General features: G+C 39.0%; 1 protein-coding gene across 4 annotated transcripts in view; it reads left to right on the top strand.

Moving 5' to 3' along the window:
- The first annotated feature begins 7,804 nt into the window (after positions 1-7,804).
- LOC129236771 (transmembrane protein 132C) overlaps positions 7,805-19,295 on the top strand; it is an 88,060-nt gene continuing 76,569 nt past the window's right edge. For all 4 annotated transcript variants that reach the window (XM_054870980.1, XM_054870981.1, XM_054870979.1 and 1 more), the window contains exon 1: positions 7,805-8,178. In XM_054870980.1, coding sequence (XP_054726955.1) covers positions 8,127-8,178 — 52 coding nt within the window. In that variant the 5' untranslated portion in view covers positions 7,805-8,126. The remainder of the gene's footprint in view (positions 8,179-19,295) is intronic.

The following is a 19,295-nucleotide window of genomic DNA, read 5'->3' as shown; positions in this document are numbered from 1 at the left end:
TGTCCATACTTGCAGGCAAGGGAATATCAGCTGTGTACAGCACATATAGTACAGGCCCTAGTACACTGCCCTGATTTACACCGGCTTCCATGAGTTGAATGTTGGAATATTTGTCTCTATATTTCACATAAAAGTATCTGTTTGCTAAATAGCTTTTCATTAACAAATAGTAGTCGAGTGGAAGATACTGTTTAAGTTTAAATATTAAACCCTTGTGCCACACGCTGTCGAAAGCTTTCACTACATCAAGATACACAGCAACGCATGTATTTCTTTTATCAATTTCTGACAATATTTTATTTGTTACTCTGTGTACCTGTTCTATTGTTGAATGCTTTCTACGAAATACGAATTGGTGTGAAGGAAATAAGTTTCGCGCCTGTAGTATGGGGTCAAGCGGTCGAGTATAAACTGCTCAAAAAGTTTGGATAATGATGCTAATAAACTAATTGGTCTGTATGAAGAAGCTTCAGAGGCGTCTTTATTAGGTTTGGGTATTGCGATGATTTCAGCAACCTTCCAATGCAGTGGAAAATACTTCATTCGTAATACTGAGTTAAATATTATATATTTCTTAAGTAGAGAGTGGCTTTGTCAGGTAACTCCTTTAGAATCCTTCCTGTGATTCCGTCATATCCTGGGGATTTATTTACTTCAATTTTTGTCTCAATTGCTATTCGTATTTCTTTCGAAGTTATTTTCTTGATTGGTATATTTATGTTATTTGTGAGGTGAGCATGAAATTTAGAGTTGTCAATGTCTTGGTTATTATGTTAAATTGTAAATGTTTTTTTAAAATGATCAGCGAGTATTTTTGCTTTTTCTTTTGGTGTTTTCGCCCAAGAATTTGTCCTAGTCCTTAGAGGGGTTGGTGCATAACTGTGTTGTCGATTTTTTTGCAGGCCTTCCATAGTGTATAGTTTGTAGCTCTAGTAACTCCCAGTGATGCGATATATTTTTCAAATTTTTCGTCCTTTTCCACTTTTAATATATCTTTAATTTCTTTTGTTGCTATATTCAGCCTTTTTTTAATATCTGGGGAACGTGTAGATGGCCATTGTTGCCTTAGTTTTCCCTTTTCTCTGATTTTTTCCAAGATTTTATGGGATAATTTGTATTTGTTTTTACTCATCTTGAATATAGGTGTGGAAATTGTTGTTGCATACACTATACTGTCATTGAAGTATGCGATTGTGGAGTCTATTTCTTTTTCGCTCTTTAGGGGGACTTTAATGTGACTATATGGAGCGGAGTCATCTCGAGCATCACATCCATCGCAGTTTTAGGACAGGCCCGCATCGCTCCCGTAATTCACACGCTTGCTAACCACTGAAGCTTAATAAGCACTGCTCGCACTGTCGAGAAACTGACTCCCGACGCCGAAGTGGCCGCTCCGTATGTCACCATTGGTCTTATTATCATGATGTACATTCACCTCAGGCTTGTTCGGTTACACGATTTTCCTGCTAGACGTTTGCAGATCATAAGAGCCTTTGTTGTCTTGAACAGGGTTGCGTCAGCATGCCTTTTCCAATTAACCATCCATTCATGGCCAAGATACTTAACTTCGCTGACCGAATCAATAGCAACCCCGCCTATGTTGATCTCTTTCATTTCTGGTAAGGCTGTTTTCCTGATAAAACCCCAGTGCAGTAAATCGCAAATAGTGTTCTCGAACCTCTCGAGCCTCTCGCTATAATTACATTATCGATCATCTATTGCTTTTAATACAAAGAAGGTGAGACTGATTGGTTTGAAGGCTTAGCCAGTGAATAGTCCCTCCTTCCTACTTTTGGTATGAAAATCACTTGTGCTTTTCTCCACACTATTGGCGCAAGACTGTATCGCATTATCCCAACTAGGTGTGGTATGATTAGCTCCTCGCCGCGGATTATTATCCCACGCACAGTATGCTGATGCCATTACGATTTCCCAGGGCAGACCATCGTGACGGCTGATGCCGCTACCGCAAGATGGAGATTGATCTGGGCTACTTTCAAGATTTTTGGGGTCATTCTTTTTGGGTTTCCTCTGGCTCGTCCTCATCTGAGAACTTCAACCGCTGTCGCTCCTTTTGTTCAGCTCGAACTTACCTAAGTCTAGACCATCGAGGAGTTCAGATTAAGCCTGAGCCCTGCATCTTCGACGCAGCTGCTCAGAATACTTTATGCTTCAATTTTCAAGCCGCTGTTCTGAGCTTTCAGCAGCCCTCGGCAGGTACTCGGTGGGGTACATCGTCCCTTCTTTTCGTGTCAAGGTGCGAGCCTTTGCACGCCGCAAGATTGGGTGCCACGCCTACTAAACACTCCGCGGTCTTCTCATCCTTGTAGTGCACACGTAGTAGACCCAGCCGGAAATACACCCCGCAGAAGACCAGCGGGCGAGTCCATCCATTAATGACCTCATCCAAATTGGCCTCCTGAAGCACAGTTAAGTCTTCCTAACCTAGCGTCTTCGCAGGATAGTTTTTGCACAGCACTTCCAAGCGGATGCCTTCGAGAGCATCCGAGTAGCTTATCTGCTATCCATTGTTATTCATCGGGGCTGCCGGGGGAGGAATACCCTGCCGGTCCCTATGCTGTACTGAAGAAGGCAATGGATGTGCTTGCTGCCTCTTGGCACTGGGCTGATCTGCCTGCTTCTCCGTTTTGCAGCGGGGGCGGGCTCAGCTGTTGGTTTCCCGCTTCCCTGTTGTGGGGCGGGTGCACGTGTCAATATTTTCCTTCCTGCCATGTAGCGGTATTGGTCTCGCTTGGAATTCGACGCTCCATGGGGACACACCCTTGGACTGTTGCTCCACAAGTTGTCGAGCTGCTTGGATGGTTCATCATCCTCACGGGCGTGTTCCTCAAAGAGCAGCACTTCCACCTCTGAGAGCCCCGGGAGGTGATATTTGCCCAGCTTCTTCCTGTTCTTTTTGTTTTTGTTGACGATACTGTTTTTGTCTTGGTTTTGATTTAGATTTTTGTTTTTATTTATGTTCTTCTGGGTCGTACGATCCCTCTACTTGACAAGCGAGCTCCGGAGTCTTCAAATTATTTGGGGATCTCAAAAGTCCGCTGAGCCAGCGGTAATGTTACAGTTACTCCTCAATTAGTCCGGTGTTGAGGAGGCGCCGTTAAAATACAGACGAATTTTCCTCGTAGCTGCAAATCATCCTATGGGCACGGTGACGCATAACACCCTAGATTAAGAGGTGGCAGCTTTTGACCATCGTTCTCAAGTGGTACCAGACATCGGGGTGAGTTATCGTTTGCACGACGATTCCTCCTGTTGTTTGTATCCGATACTGACGGTATCGCTCCAGTAGCGCTGGTCGTTTTTGAAAGTTGCCTCAGGCTGTCATATATTCCCGGTAAGTGGAGAGATATCAACGTGGTTTTTATTCCCAAATCTGGAAAGATTTCGCGCGTTCTTCCGAAGGACTTCAGACCCATCAACGTGTCATAGTTCCTTCTAAAAACTCTGGAACGTTTGATCGATCTTCACATAAAATGTTGCTTGAACAATGGTAACTTCTCGGCAGCTCAACATGCTCGCACTAAAGGTGGATGAACCGATATTGCCTTGCCCACTTGTGGGTACTATTGAGAAATCTTTTTCGGTTAAAGATTATACTTTAACAGCCTTTATAGATATTGAAGGTGCATTTAATAATATCGCTCCAGAGAAAATACTCTCGGCCCTTTGTAAGGTTGGAGTTGATATGTCAATTAAACAACTAGAACGTAACCTGCTGGTGAGTCGGAAAATAATTTCCAAATTAGGTGCCTCTTGCAGCGCTCACACAGTCTGTAGAGGAACTCCTCAAGAAGGCGTTCTCTCTCTTCTTCTGTGGAACCTGTGGGCTGTAGAGCAATTGCTTATGCAGACGACGTACTTGTTGTCACGTGTGGCAAATATCTTTCAACTCTGAATGATCTAATGCAGACTGCTCGTAATAAGCTATCTAGATGGGCTCTCAATAGTGGTTTGAGTTAGAATCCTCAGAAAACAGAATTAGTGGTGTTTTCGAAGAAATACAAAATTCCATAATTTTTAAAGCCAACATTAAATGGTGTAAGGCTTGAAATAGGAGATAGCGCCAAATATTTAGGTGCAATTCTCGACAAGAAACTAAATCGGAACATGAATGTATAGGACAGAGTAAAGAAAGCTACTTGTTGGGATGAGCACCGGATTTGCAGGATATATTGTAGTTTAATTAAAAATTAATTGTGTAGTTTAATTTCATAGTTTAGTATTATAGTTCAATTTACTATATAATATTCTAATATTTTTACTTCTACATCTGGTCACCTTAATTATTGTACTTGTACTTGCATTATATTAATACACATTATCACATATTTGCCATTTTCTCATATTCGTATCGACTTGCATTCTCACACACATATATTATATATAATCAGTGCTAAGTAAATATTTCGACACTCGAATTCCGACATCAGCTGGGATCGGTGAACTTGGTAAATTGTAAAGTAACAAACACAGGACCACTTATTTTTTAACCTGTGAAATAAATTGTAAAGTTTTTCGAAAATAAAAGTGCTTTAAATTGAACGATGCGTTGGCAAGAAGCAGTTATCATGGTTACGAAATATAAGGCATTGGACGGGCATATGCCATGTTGCAGAATTATGGAATCAGCTAAAAATAGAGATATTTATAAAAAAATTTTAAATAATATAAATTGGTATGTTTTGAGTAATGTAGTTAATAAACAAAAAGATATAAATATTGTATGATCGCTATACATTCGTAAACGAATAAGCAATACAGAAGAAGAAGAATTAATATTAAAAGTAAAAGACAAATTTTACAAACAAATAACTTAAAAACTATTATTAACTGAACAATGTTGGTGCTAGTTTTAGCAAAATAAGCACTAAATAAACATCTCTTGTGAGTTTCATTGAAAATTCGTAATATTTCTCACAAAACAAGCGAACGGTCAATCAAATAGCCACAATTTCCACAATCGTTCTGCGAGAGAGAAAAAAGATATAACGTAAAAGAAAAGGAGAGAGAGAGCTATACCTTATATATCTTTTCTTAGATACACTTTAGGCTATTTTTCCTGGGTTTTTCCTTGTGGTTGCTAATTTATTTATTTATTTATTTAAACAAACGCCAATCGGCAATATACATACAAATAAAAAGAGGGTAGAGAATCAGAATTTATAGAGGGCTGGTAAGTAATACAATGATAAAGAATATGGGACAGACGGTTCTTGAGAAAAATCTATAGGATGATATTTTTGGCATTTCGCAGAAAAGTATCGTAGGTTCCACCATAGAAATCGAGAACACCATGAAGTGAGTTGACGCTGATGGCTATTCTATTGCACGGGCCGTGATAGACGTAGTTTTTGTAAGTAGCGACTGTTTTCAGTAGACGACTATTCCTAAGAGTGAGACCAGCCGGGGCAAGCTCGAAGGAGCTGCGTACTTCCGGGGCATCAATAATACCATTTAACACTTTATAGAAGAACGCCAGATCAGTTATGCGACGGCGAGCACGCAGACTGTTGATGTTGTACCGAATGTAGATATCTTCTGTAGCTGAAACGGTTGATGATGAATGTCGGAAGGCTAAGGTCTTGCAGAGCTTACGCTGCACTCTTTTAAGTCTAATAATGCCTGCTTCAGTGTATGGAGACCAGATTATGGATACGTACTCCAGTATTGGAAGAACTTGAGTTTTGAAAAGGCAAATTAGGGAGTAGGGATTCTTGAAGTCCTTACTATTCCTAGTTATAAATCCGAGTATCTTAAAAGCTCTCTGAGTTATTCCGTCTATGTGCTTGTGGAAAGTTAGTTTTGTGTCAATCATGACACCGAGGTCTTTGATGCCATCCACCACCCTTATTTTATCACCATTGAGTGTGTACACTGCAGGTAAGGGAGTGCGCGATCTCGAGAAGCACATTACAGCACATTTTTTAAAGTTGAGATCCAGTTTGTCCCTTGTACACCAGCCAGAGAGATTATCGACGTCCTGTTGTAGTAGATGACTATCCAGCACACTATTGATTGATCGATAAACTTTAAGATCGTCTGCAAAGAGTAGGTATTCTGAGTTGAAGTCGTTACCAATATCATTCACGAATATGCTGAAAAGAATCGGACCGAGGTGAGAACCTTGCGGAACACCAGAGTTAGCCACATATTCATTGGATAGGTGGCCATCCACTTTGACCTGCAGGTGCCTACCAGCTAGATATGACCTAAGCCAGTCTAACGCTTTGCCGCAGACGCCATATTTCCTTAGCTTGTATAGCAAGATGTCATGGTCAACTCGATCGAACGCTTTTCTGAAGTCAGTATAGATGCTATGAACACAGGTGTTGGTATTCAGTGAGTTCAGTAGATAGTTGGTGTAGGTTGTAAGAAAGGCATTTGGTAGGCCATCAGGTCCCGCACCTTTACTAGGATCTACGGAGTTCAGTTGCTTGAAGACATTATCAAAGGTAACCTCAAAGTCATTTAAGTTTACCGATTGCGTGTAAGGGTGTGAGTGTGCTAGGGTTACGCTATCGTCAGACACCGGTGCATATACGCTTTTAAGTTACTGATCTCTACGCCACCTGATGCTGATTGATTATTCCAGACCATGGATGCTGGAATGTCACTGTTTCCTCGCTTCTTATCCTTGATATAATTCCACAACGCTTTGCTATCACCTTTCAGTGACCCTTCTACCCTATATAGTGAGAAATAACACTGCCTACTTGTTGGCATTTGTTTGTTGGTGCAAACTTGTAGGAAATATATTTTTGGTGCCTACTTTTTGGCGTTATATTTCCTTGGTGCCTACTGTTTGGGGCGTTTTTTGGTCCCAATTGTTTTGGCGTTTGTTTTTTGGTGCCTACGTTTTGGCGCTTATTTCCGTTTCCAGCTAGTGCTTGAGTGTACTATAAAAAGCTATCCATTCCGGCGTCGGATTTATTGGTATTGCCTTGCGGTAATTTGTGCCGTAACTGCGGTCCTGGAATCGCTGCGTTTGTGCGGGTGATAAACGCTCGGAGTAGTGAGCGTTATTGCCATGTTTTGTGTCCGGCGTTTACCTACACCGGTCGACCCTTCTCCGTTTTTTGTAAATTTTATCTATTTTCATTCTCTGCAAATGCTGTGAATTTATTTAGATATATATTCTCTTTCTCTCTCGGATCTCTCCCTCTTTCTTTGTCTGCCTTAAAAGTTTCACTTCTGTTATGAGTTTTGTTTGACATATTTTTTTGTAGTAGTGTGGCACCAAAGTTAGCGTCTTAAAAAAAGATAGGTGACTTGTGGACAGGATTTTGGCTTTTCATCTGAAACGAAAAAGGTAAACTGATTATTCTTTTGTAGGCTTGTCATTCTGGCAGGTACTACAATGGGAATTTTTTTTTTGAAAAATAACAAAATGGTGGACTTAAGTGTTTTATTCGACAATCTAGTGCGTGAACTCAGAGAGTTATTGTAAGAGATTTATTTGAATTTTAACGTAAGAAAATTCGTAACAATATGTTTACATTACTAGGGCTTGTACAATACAATGCTCTAAATACAATTAAAAGTACGTATTACCTATCAAAAACGAGAAAAATTGTTTACGTAGCGTAGGCGTCCTACAGGTATAAAGACAATTCACTTTCACAAAATACTTGCGCTGACTTCGATTCGTATGAGTGTCCTGTGTCATCAGTCGTTTTACTAGAGGGAAAATTGGACGGCGTCAAAAAAGTTGTGTGGTGGCCGGCTTAATAGTCGATTTTTTATCGTGGTTGATAGGTTTTATGTATTTCTAGTGCAGAAAATATTTGTAGTGGCTTTGCATTTGGTGTTAGATTTGTCAATACAAAAATGTGACTTGGGTGTAATACTTATGAAGTCAAATAATATGACACGATGTGTTGTTTTTAAACCATGCGATGTACTGCTTTCTTTCGCGAACAGGGAAATTGACATAAGATTATGCATGCCTCACTTGTAAAGTGGTATACATTTGGAGGAATCGATAAAAAATAATACAATTGCAACTAAAAATGTGTAATTATTAACTGTGCTAAATATTTGGTGTGACGTACAGGTGGAAATTGTGGCTATTTGATTGGACGCGTAGCTGGTTGGAATAATACGAAATGGTTTCGAAAATAATATATTTGATGTTTCTTATATTGGCATCTTACACAAGTAAGTTTATTTTTGGTACTGAAGACCTGTAAAAATGGGCGAAAAGAGAAAAAATCGTATCTTGCAGTAAGCTCAGTATCCCTGAATATTGATACATATGTATATATATACTTCGTTAATTCTATTGAAAGTTGATATCTTGTTTATTAATGTGCGAACGTCAGAGAAAGGATATTGAATTTTCCATGGGTTGCTACAAATTTTGTATATATGTATGCATGTGTATGTACACACATGTATAAGAATAATGAGAGTTGAGTTTTGATAGCGAAAAATAAGTAGATTTCAATAAAAAAAAAGTAAGCTAGAGATTCGGCTAAACTTTTCGTTACTACCACAATCAATTTGATTGGTGGACGGAAGGAGAGAGGGCGTGGCACCAGAAAGAGCAAGGACCCACTTCTCCGTATGAAAGTCCCAACCTCAGAATCAGTATAGAACCCCAGGAAAGGCGTAAAAATCAATTTTTCACGGCCCTATTGGCTTATTTCGGAAACCGGAGAGAACGTAGGTTTGAATCTCGGTGAAACACCAAAACAAAGAACAAATTTTTCCTAAAAGGTAATGGCGAGCCTCCGAGTGTATTGCTGCCATGAAAAAGCCCCTAATGTTGTTGTTGTTGTAGCAGCATAAACATTGTCCATATATATATGAGGAATGCTGTTGAAGCGATAGTCCTTGGCCGGATATAAATCCGGGTATTTCCGGTAATGTAGAACCGACTGTCGGGGGAACCGACTCCTAATAGAAAATGTCTCCCATTCGGAGCCGGCTTAAAACTGTAGGTCCCTCCATTTGAGGAAGAACATCAAGACGCACCTCACAAATAGAAGAAGAAGCGCCATTTTTATATATACAGTGTGTACAGTGTGTGTCTGTAACTTGCCCAAATTTTTGCTAAATTTAAAAAACTTTGATGTAGGCTATTAAAACAATATATTTTCTTCTAAGTTACAAAAGAAAAACAATTACTTTTAATTTTAGTCTTATATTATACCAACGAATCTAAACATACTCAAATACTTGCGTCAACAAAAGTCGACGTACTCTTAATTTCTTACGCTGTCTGGCGCCAGCGTTCTTCTTAGGTGATTTTTGAAAAATGTGTGCAGTAATGAGTAAATTCATTATAGTTGGCGTGTTTTGCTTGAGCTGGACAAAATATTCGATTTTTATAGACAAAATGCCTCGAAAAGAGTTATCACTCGATGATCGTGGAAAGATGCTGCATCTCTACACAAAAGAGCAAAAATCTTATGCAGAGATAGCTAAGATTATGGGTAGAAGCAAATCCACTATTCAGACTGTCATTGGGCGATTCAAATACGAAGGGTGCATTAAAAATAACAAAAGATCCGGCCGGCCACCTGCACTTTCCGAACGTGACAGCCGCACAATAAAGCATCTGGTGGACAAGGATCTGTTTTGTAGCGTAGTGCAGATTGCGTCAGAGCTAGGTCGCAACATTGAGAAGGAGGGGCACTCGAAATCAGTCCGTAGAGCGATAAAAACATATAACTTTAGGTCCTACACTCCTCACAGGAAGCCGGACTTAAATTTATTTAATAGGAGGGAGCGCTTAGAGGTTTGCCAAAGCGGAAGGTCATCTTTTCTTATGAGTTGAAGTACAATATTTTTGGCTCAGACGGGCGTTTCCGCGTATGGAGGAGACCAGGAAAAGCTCTAAATCCAAAAAATCTCATAAAACCGTTGTTGTTGTTGTTGTTGTTGTTGTTGTAGCAGCGTAAACATTTCCCATATTTACATACATACGTGGAATGCTGCTGGAGTCATAGCCCTTGGCCGGATATAAATCCGGGTCGTTTCGGTAACGTAGAACCGACTGTCGTGGAAACGGTTTTATTGTAGCAGCATAAACATTCCCCATATTTACATACGGGGAATGCTGCCGTAAAACATGGCGGCGGAGGTGTTATGGTTTGGGGCTGCATAGCTGCAGCAGGAATTGGAAATTTGGAATTTATCGACGGAGTGATGGACCAATACGTGTATATTGATATTTTGACAAAACAAAAATATGAAGAGCAGCGCCGAGAAATTCCGAATAGGTTCCGATTCCTATTTTCAGCAAAACAACGACCCTAAACACAAAGCACTGAACACCAGGCTGTACCTCGCGTACAACACTCCACACCTTTTGGAGTCGGATCTTCGTAACTGGAACGACCCGGATTTATATCCGGCCAAGGACTATCACTTCTGCAGCATTCCTCGTATATGCACGGAGAATGTTTATGCTGCTACAACAACAGCCCGGATATCAATCCGATTGAGCACGCGTGGAATTTGCTGGAAAAAAATAAGAAAACACTACATAAGCAATAAAAACCTCCTGCGAGAGGCATCGTACCAAGAGTGGTGCGCAATGGATCCCAATTACATTGAAAAACTGGTGATGTCAATGCCAAATCGCCTCAGAGAGGTGATTAAGATGAAGGGTTATCCCACTAGATACTATATTAACTTAAAAGTTGTAATGAAAATAATGTTCCTTATAGTTAATAAGTTCATATTAGTTTGTAAGAGTACGTAGATTTTTGTTGACGCAGATATTAAAGTTCCTTTTGTTTTTAATTAATAATATTACTTTAAATTTGAAATCTTAATACTTTTATTACATTATTTAAAAGAAAATATATTGTTTTGTTAGCCTGCATCAAAGTTTTTTTAAATTTAATAAAAATTTGGCAAAGTTACAGGGTGATTTGTGCAAATATAACAAGAGTACGGTGACTTAAGTGGCACACTGTATGTACTGTGAGCGTCAAAATAAAGTGTACAAAGCATTTTGTTATAATATGGATTTTATTTAAGTCTTTTATAACAAAACAATATATTTTAATTTCATGTTTTTGAAATTAGTATTTGATTCTCTACTAATTACTAGAAAACAACAAAAAAAATAAATTACAACAAGAAAAGTTGTAAGACAAAAACAAAAGTTAGTGTACAGCGTACATCAGTAGCATTTTAGCAATGTTGTACGGTAAAATTAATTGGTTGTGATCGGCAGAGTGAAAAGTTTTTGTCTACAGTAAATTAAATTCTATTATTTATTTTTTTTTAATAATGGGTAAACAAACTTCGATTGATGTTAGAGAACTGGTACTAAAGCTTCGCAATGAAGATAACACCTTTCGTGAAATTGGCTCTATTGTCAACAGAAGCCATAATACTGTGAAAAAATAATATAGTTGACAAATACAAAAAGTTCAGGAAAGTAGAAAATCGCCCAGGTGCAGGCCGTCCAAAATTTTAAATGAGACTGAAGTAAGGTCTATAGTGCGTGATGTGAAGAAAAATCCCTTTAATACTAGCATAAGTGCCAGTACAATACGTCGAGCGTTGCACGCAAATGGGTTACATGGTCGTCTCCCACGAGAAAAGCCGCTAATATCGACAGTTAATCAAAAAAAAAAGTCTTGATTATGCAAACAAATACGAAAATCGGGATGTTTCTTTCTGGAATAATGTCCTGTTTAGCGATGAAAGTAAGTTCGCGGTATTTGGGCAGAAAAACCCGGTTAAAGTCTTAAGAACCTAAAATAAAGAGTATGCCGACCAAAATTTGATAACCACAGTTAAGCACGGTGGGGGTTCGGTGATGGTGTGGAGATGTATGGCGGCAAGCGGAGTTGGCAATTTGGTTTTTATTGCAAGTACCATGAACAAAACATTATCTGAATATTTTACAAAATACTTTACTAACCAGTGGGCAGAAATTATACTTGCAGGGATCTTGGATCTTTCAACAAGATAATGATCCCAAGAACACAGCAAAAATAGTAAAAGAATGGCTGCTTTATCGTACTCCCAAGACATTGGATCCTTCTCCACAGTCACCGGACTTAAACCCTATTGAACATTTGTGGGAGCATTTAGACAACCAAATCCGGAAAAGGACAATAACCAATATGGATATGCTGAAACTCGCTATAAAGGAAGAGTGGGATAAAAATTCATCTGACGTGACAAAAAAACTAGTTAAGTCGCTGCCCCGAAGACTGTCTTCCGTTATCAAAGCAAAAGGGAAATCAACAAAATACTAAATCGATATCATTTTTGTAAAATATATCTTGTACACTTTATTTTGACTCGTAAAATATGCACTAAATTTTGTTTTTGTCTTACAACTTTTGTTGTTGTAATTTATTTTTTGTTGTTTTCTAGTAATTAGTAGAGAATCAAATACTAAATATATTGCTTTGTTATAAAAGACTGAAATAAAATCCATATTATAACAAAATGCTTAGTACACTTTATTTTGACGCTCACAGTACATATGTATATTGGCTTATTGTACTGAAATCGTTGAAGAGACTTTAATAACGCAATTCGTAACCTAGCAAGTATTTCACTAAGATTTCTTAATTCTTAGTATTTACGAAAATCTTGTTTATATATTTATAAAATATCACAAATTTATTAATATAAAAAAGCGCTGCAGGCGAAACTTTGGACTAAAAACTCCCCCCATTTTTAATAATTTTAATTTGATTAGCTTACATCTAGCAGTATATGATGGGATTGCGTTCATAGAATTCACAGGTCGGAGAACTAAGCGAACAAATACCTTTTGGGTATTCAAATGAGGGCCGCGTATTCAAGTTTGGACCGACTTGGGTCGTATATAACATTCAGGGTATACGGATCACTAAAATCAGAGCTAAAAAGGTAAAGGAATGCTAACAATGCATAGGATTTGGCAATGCTACAATTAGTGTGACTTAGGAATATGAATAACAACTTTGAGTCACCAATAACATAAAGGTCGACCCCACGACTGTAGGATCTACGTAACCGGAATGACCCGGATTTATATCTGGCCAAGGACTGTCACTTCAGCAGCATGTATGTATGTATGGGGAATGTTTATGCTGATACACCAACAGATAAATCTTCACTGCATGCCTGGCATTGGCCCATATACCACGCTCTTGGACGATGGCGAAGGTCGCCTTCATCACTAAGGTTAGAAGAGATAACTACACCAGCCCCAAAAGCTTTAGACTCATCAGCATGACTTCTTTCATGCTGAAAAGACTCGAACGGCTAATGGAATTGCGTATACGTCAAAAGTCGCTGAAGGTTCACTCTCTTTCTCCACTTCAGCATACCTATCAAAGTGGAAAATCCTGCGAGTTGGCACTGCAAAATCTTTTTGCTAGGGTAGAGCTAGCCATCGTCAGGAGGGACTACGCTATGGGTATCTTTTTAGATATAGAGGAGACGTTTGATAATGTCACTTTGATAGTATGTGCAGCTCTGCTAGTAGGCGCGGGGTATACCGGGTGCTAGTGAATTGGATTCGTTCGATGTTGGCCCAAAGAATCGTCACGGTGCGTGCAGAGGAAGGTCTGCTGCTGTCATCCGGGGTTAATAGAGGCTGTCCCAGAGGCGGTGTGCTGTCTCCAATGCTCTGGTGCATAGTGCTCGATCATCTACTCAGCACCTTAAATGTTGCGCGAGTCTACGCAAAAGCATATGCGGACGGACGACGTTGCCTGTTTGGTGACAGGCTCTTCGCTTTGGAACATCTGTAGAATAGTGCAGAAAACTAAGGATATAATTGACACATGGGATGTGCGAATGCGCTAGACTGGTATTGTCCTCTTTACCAGAAGGAGCAAGCTTGATGGGCTCGTTCTGCCTGAGCTAAAATCAGTCGCAATCCAGCTATCCAAAAAAATCGAATATCTTGAGTAATTCTCGATAGTAAACTCCTGTGAAAGTCACACGTTGAAACAAAGATATCCAAAGCTCTGACAGCCTTCTGGCAGTGCCATCGTGTCTTTGGGAAAACGTGGCGGTTTTCTCTAAGCAAGAGCCTATGGATCTACACGGCTTTGATAAGTCATATTATTACCTAAGCATTGGTTTAGCAATCGGGTTGCTGTAACCCACAAACGAGCTTGGCAGGCTGTGAGAGGCTGCAGATGGACAAAACATATGTTACCTGTTATGTCCGACTGACTGTCGCAGATCCTGCTGTCATTAAGCAGAAAGGACTGCAGGCAGCTGGTTTGACTGATGACGTTTCCACGGCAGTCGGTTCTACGTTACCGAAACGACCCGAATTTATATCCGGCCAAGGATTGCCACTCCAGCAGCATTCCCCGTATGTAAGTATGGAGAATGTTTATGCTGCTACAACATCAACTGATGAGGGGCAACTTTTTTGCCAGCTCTAGTTGTAGTTTTAAATGCTCAATTTCTTTTTCCGAGAACCGTAGTTTACCGGTCTCATTCGAAGAAGTTGTAAATATAGCCGTGTCACTCAGTTCGCACACTTTTTTATGTCTCGTTACTTGCTGCTCAAATCTTCCATTTTACATGTACATTACGTCGTTGCTTTCTTGTGCAAGTTCGCGTTGCTCTTTATCGTTGCCGTAGCCTTCTTCGCATCATTGTTTGCTTTATTACCATTATCCTCACCTTTGCCGTTGTACGCATATATACCGCTATTGGCATCTATTACATGGGCTGAAAAATCCCGGACTTAAAACATAGATGGCACTAAGTTTATTGCATTCACCTCTTGTTCAGTTAGTACTAACCGTAAAAAGACAGCTGTTAAAATTTGATGATATTATATTCATTAGTTCGTCCGCGTACAATTGTTAGCGTATGCCAATGATATTAACATCATCGGCCTTAACAACCTCGCTGTTAGGTCTGTCGTTTCCAAACCGGATAAAGAAGCAAAGCAAATTGGGCTGGTGGTGAAGGAGGACAAAACTTAGTACCTTCTGTCATCAAACAAACAGTCGGCGCTGTTGACAGTCGGTTCTACGTTACCGGAACGACCCGGATTTATATCCGGCCAAGGACTGTCACTTCAGCAGCATTCCTCATATATATATGGGGAATGTTTATGCCGCTACAACAACAACAACAACAGTGATTATTTCGAGGTTGTGAAAGACTTCGTTTATTTATTAACCAGCATTAACACCGATAATAATGTCAGCCTGGAAATCCAACGTAGAATCTTTCTTGTCAACAAGTGCTACTTTGGACTAAGTAGGCCGTCCTAATGTATGGCGCAGAGGCTTTTACGATGACAATATCCCATGAGGTGTGGCTTGGTGTGTTTGAGAGAAAGATTTTGCGGAGGATTTTTGAACATTTGCACGTTGGCGACAACGAATATCGCAGGCGATGGAACGATGAACTGTATGAGCTTTACCATGGCATAGACATAGCGCAGCGAATAAAGATTCAACAGCTACGCTGGCTGAGCCATATCGTCCGAATGGATACAAACGCTCCCGCTCTGAAAGTATTTGATGTGGCACCAGCTGGTGGCAGCAGAGGAAGAGGAAGACCTCTGCATTGGAAAGATCAGGTGGAGTAGGACTTGGATTCACTTGGTGTGTCCAACTGGCGTCGGTTAGTACAAGTGAAAACGACTGGCGCGCTTTGTGAAATTCGGCCAAAATCGAGTAAGCGATTACCGCGCCAATTAAGAAGCAGAAGTTCGTGAGTTATTGTGCTAAGAGTGCAGCTGCTTTTGTTATTTTTGAAGCAATGGCTTGAAAAGTGTTTTGGAAACTCCGGTCCATCAGAAACAATAAAGCAATGGTTTGCTGACTTCGAACGTGGTCGTAGAGACAACGCAGGTAACGTCCAAATGAGGCAGTAACACCAGAAAACATCAAAGAAATCAAACAACACACAATCGTTTTGAATGATCGAAAAGTGAAGTTGCGTGAGTTCTCTGACATTGTAAAGATATCAAAAGAACGTGTTGGCTTTATATTGCATGAGCGTTTGACCATAAGAAACCTGTGTGCAAAGTGGGTGCCGCGTTTGTTCACTTTTGACCAAAAACAGGAACATCTTAATGATTCTGAACAATGGCAAAACTATGTAAATTGAACTTCGAATTGCTCCCACATCCATCGTATTCGCCAGTTTTGGATCCCAGCGACTACTAGCTGTTCGCAGATCTAAAAAAATCCTCGCCTGTTAGAAATTTCGCTGGAAATTAAAGATCGCTGAAATTAAGGATACGCATTCCTATTTCCACTAATCAATGGATTAAATCTGTGTCTGCATAAGTTGTCAACATAGTTTTGAATAATTTAAATACCAATAATTTATGTGTACTAGGTGATTTCAACTTATCTACTTAAATTGGGCATATGGGCGTTTTCCAAACGTATTATTACGAATTTTCATTGCGCTAAAATTCAAATAAATCTCTCACAAAAATTCCTCTGAGTTCGATCATTGGATTGTCAAATAAGTCATAAATCAATGGCACCACAACTTGCTTTACTTTTTTTCCAACACTTAAGAGCTTTACTTTACCTTCACCTTACGATTGAATTACTCATTGCCTTTCGTTCACTCGCCTACACGTCTAACTTACGACTGATTTCCCTATGCGCATACACCTCTGCTTATATACATGTGTTTAATAACTTTCGTAATTTCTAGATCTGGCAGCTCGTATCTTCGAATACATTCCATCAGTAAAATATAGACACTTTGTAAAGTTATGTTTTGCAACCCTGTAGACGTTTTGGAACATTTTTATTACTTTGATATTATGATTAGAATATTAAAAATGAAATATTAAATACAAAATATTACAAACTTACTATTTTCGTTTTCCGCAACTTTTTTTCTACATGTAGACTGTAGACTAGGGTGGCCGTTATTCGTATGGAAAAAAGAACACCTTTATTTTTTGCGGGACACCTTATAGAAAAGTAAGGTTACCTAAAAAACTGCAAATTATGAAATCTTAAGCCAATCGGAAAAAATTTAGAGGTTCCGACTAGAGCCTAAAGTTGAAAAATAAAGAAAAATGGGTATTTTTTAAAATTAATCTCAAGTTAAGTAAAATAAAAATAGTTTATGTATGTTTACTATTCGAAATATCGCAGTTGTAGAATTAGAATATCGTATTCTTAAAACTATGTTAGTTTCTAAGAAATAATGATTTTATAGTAATCTAAATATTAAAAAAGTAAACAATTATTATGTCTCGGGAACAGCTTCAGCAATTTCTAGGCCAGTTGAAGTAGTTAATTTTGGAACTCCCAGTAGTTGTTCTTCATTTGCATGAGAAATAATGACTCGTAAACGATCTACTTGCTCTAGTCCTGTTAATTCCTAATTAATTCAGGAAGAATTTTTCCATCCCAGTGTACTACTCCAGCTGCAACCTATAAAAAAAAAATTAAATATTTTTATATATTGAATAATACAAAATAAAAACAAATTTAAAAATTCAATTTTTTACGTTCATCCTGTAATGCTGTGCAATTTATTACAAGTGTATTAACGGAATGTCCAAGTGCTTCTGCGACTGCAATAATTAAATGAATAGCCGACCTAGCAGAAATATCAGTTCTTCCGTATCCACCATTTCAAGTTTCGGATCATTTTGTGTTTCGATATCGCTTTCGGACGAAGAAAAAATTTCTTGATCTAATTATAATTAATTTTTAACATTAAATTTAGTGAATTAAATTAATTAAATGTTAAATTAAATACTCATTGTTCATACCTTGAGAACTGATTCCTATTGACTTTTTACTTTCATCAATATGCCTTCGCTTTCTTTTGCATTCAACCGATCTAATTTTTGTTTACCATTTAGAATTGCTGTTTTATTAATTCCAAGCATACATCCTGGACGCCCTTTCTCACGTTGTGAAAGAAGAAAAGATTTATCAGCTTCATCCTTCATCATAGATATAACATCAATGTGTGCGATATCGAAAAGATCTTACAGTTCATCAACAAACTTCATCTCTCTTGTACGAAAAACCTCCAAATTTTTATTTTTATTCTTTTGAAGATTTTGTCCTTGATAAAGCTTTGTGTATTTTCCCAAAATATGCACATTTCTTTTATTGCTAACTTGGCACTTCCACGAATAGTTAAGTTAGTACGATGATTGAAGGAAAAACGGACATGTTTGTTTTTTTGATGGTAATTTGGGCCAAGTATTTGTGGAGTAACCCAGTACATAAATTTCCGAAGTAGAACGTAACTTCGCCATTTACTAATTATATTTTCCGCTTTAAGTGGAAAAGAAGCATTAGAACGTTAATTGCACTTTATAAACACATAGTTTGACGGACACATACGCGCACCAAATTCAATCTTCTTCTTCTTCTTAATTGGCGCGATAACCGCTTACGCGATTTTGGCCGTGCTAACCGGCGCCAATTGGACACACCAAGTGAAGCCAAGTCCTTCTCCACCTGATCTTTCCAACGCAGAGGAGGCCTTCCTCTTCCTCTGCTACCACCAGCTGGTACCGCATCGAATACTTTCAAAGCCGGAGCGTTTGTATCCATTCGGACGACATGACCCAGCCAACGAAGCCGCTGGATCTTTTTCGCTGCGCTATGTCTATGTCGTCGTAAAGCTCATACAGCTCATCGTTCCATCGTCTACGATATTCGCCGTTGCCAACGTGCAAAGGTCCAAAAATCTTACGCAGAATCTTTCTCTCGAACACTCCAAGCGTCGCTTCATCGGATGTTGTCATCGTCCAAGCTCCTGCGCCATACGTTAGGACGGGCAAGATGAGAGTCTTGTAGAGTGTTAGTTTTGTTCGTCGAGAGAGGACTTTACTTAATTAAAAGTAGCACTTGTTGGCTAGAGAGATTCTATGTTGGATTTCCAGGCTGACATTGTTATAAATGAAGTCTTTTACAACGCCGACTGTTTGTTTGAAGACAGGTACTTCGTTTTGTTCTTGTTCACCACCAGACCCATTCGCTTTGCCTCTTTACTCTTAATCCTAATTTATTTCAAATTAACGATTTTCTATTCTGCGAATAGAACCTGTCATGTTATACATATTTGTAAATGATAACATAAGCTACAAGATCAGTGGATGGTTTTATCCCACAACTCCTAAAGATAAGGTTAATTTAGCCTTAGATGTCAAACTCGATTTCTAATTTTTTCTTCTGTTCTGTCAGATGCCAGGTTATCATTTAATTAGTCATTATACGATTTTGCCAACTTCAAAGACCTGCTACTCTATATTAATTGGGATAATGTATTTGCAGACCCATCTAACAATTTTTCCACCTCTAAGTCCATTTTGTCTAAACTCTGCT

Source organism: Anastrepha obliqua, chromosome 2 (genome assembly GCF_027943255.1).
Source record: "Anastrepha obliqua isolate idAnaObli1 chromosome 2, idAnaObli1_1.0, whole genome shotgun sequence".
NCBI lineage: Eukaryota > Metazoa > Arthropoda > Insecta > Diptera > Tephritidae > Anastrepha > Anastrepha obliqua.
This window is presented reverse-complemented; position numbering and strand designations above follow the sequence as displayed.